Genomic DNA, 2,180 nt, shown 5'->3' with positions numbered 1-2,180 from the left:
GAAGGCGGAGATGCTAAACGAAATCCACATATTCATCGAAAGCAGTCAGGTAGTGAGTCTGTGTGTCTTCGCATGATGGGAGAGATCGATTTATGAGCTTCTGTCTTCTTTCTTTACTTCTTGCTCTCTTTTCGATGATAAAAAAAGAAACGGAATCTGCTGGTGCTCGCTAGATAACTTTTGAGTGTGATTAGACGTTCTAGCAGCACCACCACTACTGCTACTGCTCCCCGTATCGTCATCAAACGCATGCCTTCTTGATCGCTCACTTCCGATAAGGTTTGCTATTTCTTTCTTCTTCCTCTTCTTTTTCTTCACAAAGACGATGAAGAAGAGAGTGTAAAAGAGAAAAGCGAAGAGAGGTGGAGGGATAGAGAGTAAGGAATCTAGCTAGTATCGAAGGCAAAAAAGTGGGGGAGATCGCGTAGACGCAGGTAAGTAAGTAGATCGGTCTACTCTTGCTCTTGCCTGTTTCGCCGTATGTAGGAGAGAAGAAGTCTTTCAATACATGCACCACGCTTAAAGAAAGAAGGAGACAGAGAGATTCCTAATAGATTCTTTAATTGCCCTTTCTTCTTATCACATGAAGAATCTTCTCTTCAGATATGTTCGGGAACATCAGGAGAAGGAGTTCTTCTTTTTTCATAACAACAATAGATGCAACAGATAAAACAAGTAGACTTTCTTCTGTCTACGTATACGTACATGCTGACTTACTTCTCTCCCTTCATCTCTCATTCCTTCCCCGCCTCCTGAAGAGACTTCTTGTATCATGTCAACACACATCTCAAGTGTACGTACACCTTATACCAAGGGGGGCCGGAGGAAGTATCTCACGAAACTCATTACACCTTCACGCCTGCTCTATTCATGCATTACTCGATCAAGAACCACACACGAAGAAGCTTGAAAAAGAAAAGAGAAACATCTGTCATCCTGAAGAAACTCTTGACTCGAAATGAACAAAACAACTCTCTCCTCCACATCTCTCCCTTCCTTTTTGATCTCACTCTTTCCCCCCCGTCTTCATCAAGAATCTTCGTATGAATTGCATACAATACAGACAGCCAAGACCTTTCTTTCTCTTCACCAGTCCACGCGTAGAGAATATCAAAGAAGAGAGAAAGAGAGGTTTTACTCTCTTCTCTTTCCATCCGGGGAAATCAAAGAATTTCTCTTTTACCCCTCCACCCTCTCTCCTTCACTGCCTGAAGCACATCTATACACGACAAGAAATATCGCCTACCGATTTATTCCCCTACCACAGTTCGCTGTAACCAGCCCTTCCACTTCTCTTAACATGATCATTCACGATATGGAAAAGGACGGATAGACATTTCTAGATGGGGTCTATCCATACATATTTCGATAATTACGTACGGGAGAGAGGGCATGCTTCCTTGTAACCACCCTTCCTAGATCAGGATAAACCGTTTCTATCTATCTTGCTCTCCACGTATCTCTTCCATGAGACCATGAAATCTTTAGATCTCGCCTTCAAGTAAAAGCCTCATCCTTCATGCAAGCTAACTCATTCATCATAAGTTATCTAACACGAGAGTTATCTCCGTCTTACAGTAGAGACATGGTTGTATCAGCGGTTCCCGGAGCGACGTTACTATCGAGGAAATAGGTTAAGACAGCAAACCCAAGTGTAGCTGTTTCGTAGTTTGCCACTTGGACGACTCTCTGCTTGATCAGAGCTTTCGCTCCTTGTGTATCTTTTTGTATCCCTACTGTAAAAGGTAATCGACTTAAGAAGTTCAATCGATCGCCCGCTGCTTGTTCTGCTAAGGGGGGTGCCGTACCACTAGCAGAACGACCTCCTTCTTTCATCGTCCTTCTTTCATCTCCAGCACGAAGATCTTCTTCTCCTTTCTCTTCATCTCCTTCTCCTTGCCCGCATCTTTGGTGTCTATCTCTCTTTCGATAGAATCTTTCCTCATCATCTTCATCGTCATCATAGTCATCGTCCTCATCTTCTTCTTCTTCGTCCCCTCCTCGTCCTGATCGTCTTCTTCTTCCTGTTGATAAGAGAGAACTTCGATAGCTAACGCTTTTCCTAGTTCCTCTATCTCTACGACTACTCATGATACTTCGACTACGACGCGCTCTACTATTCAGTCTCTCAACTCCCCCTCGTAGATCTCCTCCCCCCCTTCCTCTTGTTCTCCCCCCCC

At 43.9% G+C, this 2,180-nt stretch overlaps 1 protein-coding gene across 1 annotated transcript; it reads right to left on the bottom strand.

Annotated features, from left to right (window-relative positions):
- Positions 1-482: 482 nt before the first annotated feature.
- Positions 483-2,178, bottom strand: CSUI_010393 (amine-terminal region of a tm vesicle-mediated sorter). Its single transcript, XM_068070497.1, has one exon. The coding sequence runs from the start codon at positions 2,089-2,091 to the stop codon at positions 1,573-1,575; it is 519 nt and encodes a 172-aa protein (XP_067917527.1). The 5' UTR covers positions 2,092-2,178; the 3' UTR covers positions 483-1,572.
- Between the last annotated feature and the right edge of the window lie 2 nt (positions 2,179-2,180).

The sequence above is a fragment of the Cystoisospora suis genome (assembly GCF_002600585.1).
Source record: "Cystoisospora suis strain Wien I chromosome Unknown contig_7323, whole genome shotgun sequence".
NCBI classification, from domain to species: Eukaryota; Apicomplexa; class Conoidasida; order Eucoccidiorida; family Sarcocystidae; genus Cystoisospora; species Cystoisospora suis.
The sequence above is the reverse complement of the archived record's forward strand: the minus strand, read 5'-3'. Positions and strand labels throughout refer to the sequence as shown.

What these genes read in the sequence shown, in the direction of transcription:
- CSUI_010393 (XM_068070497.1), bottom strand. Translation starts at nt 2,091, where the DNA reads ATGAGTAGTCGTAGAGATAGAGGAACTAGGAAAAGCGTTAGCTATCGA.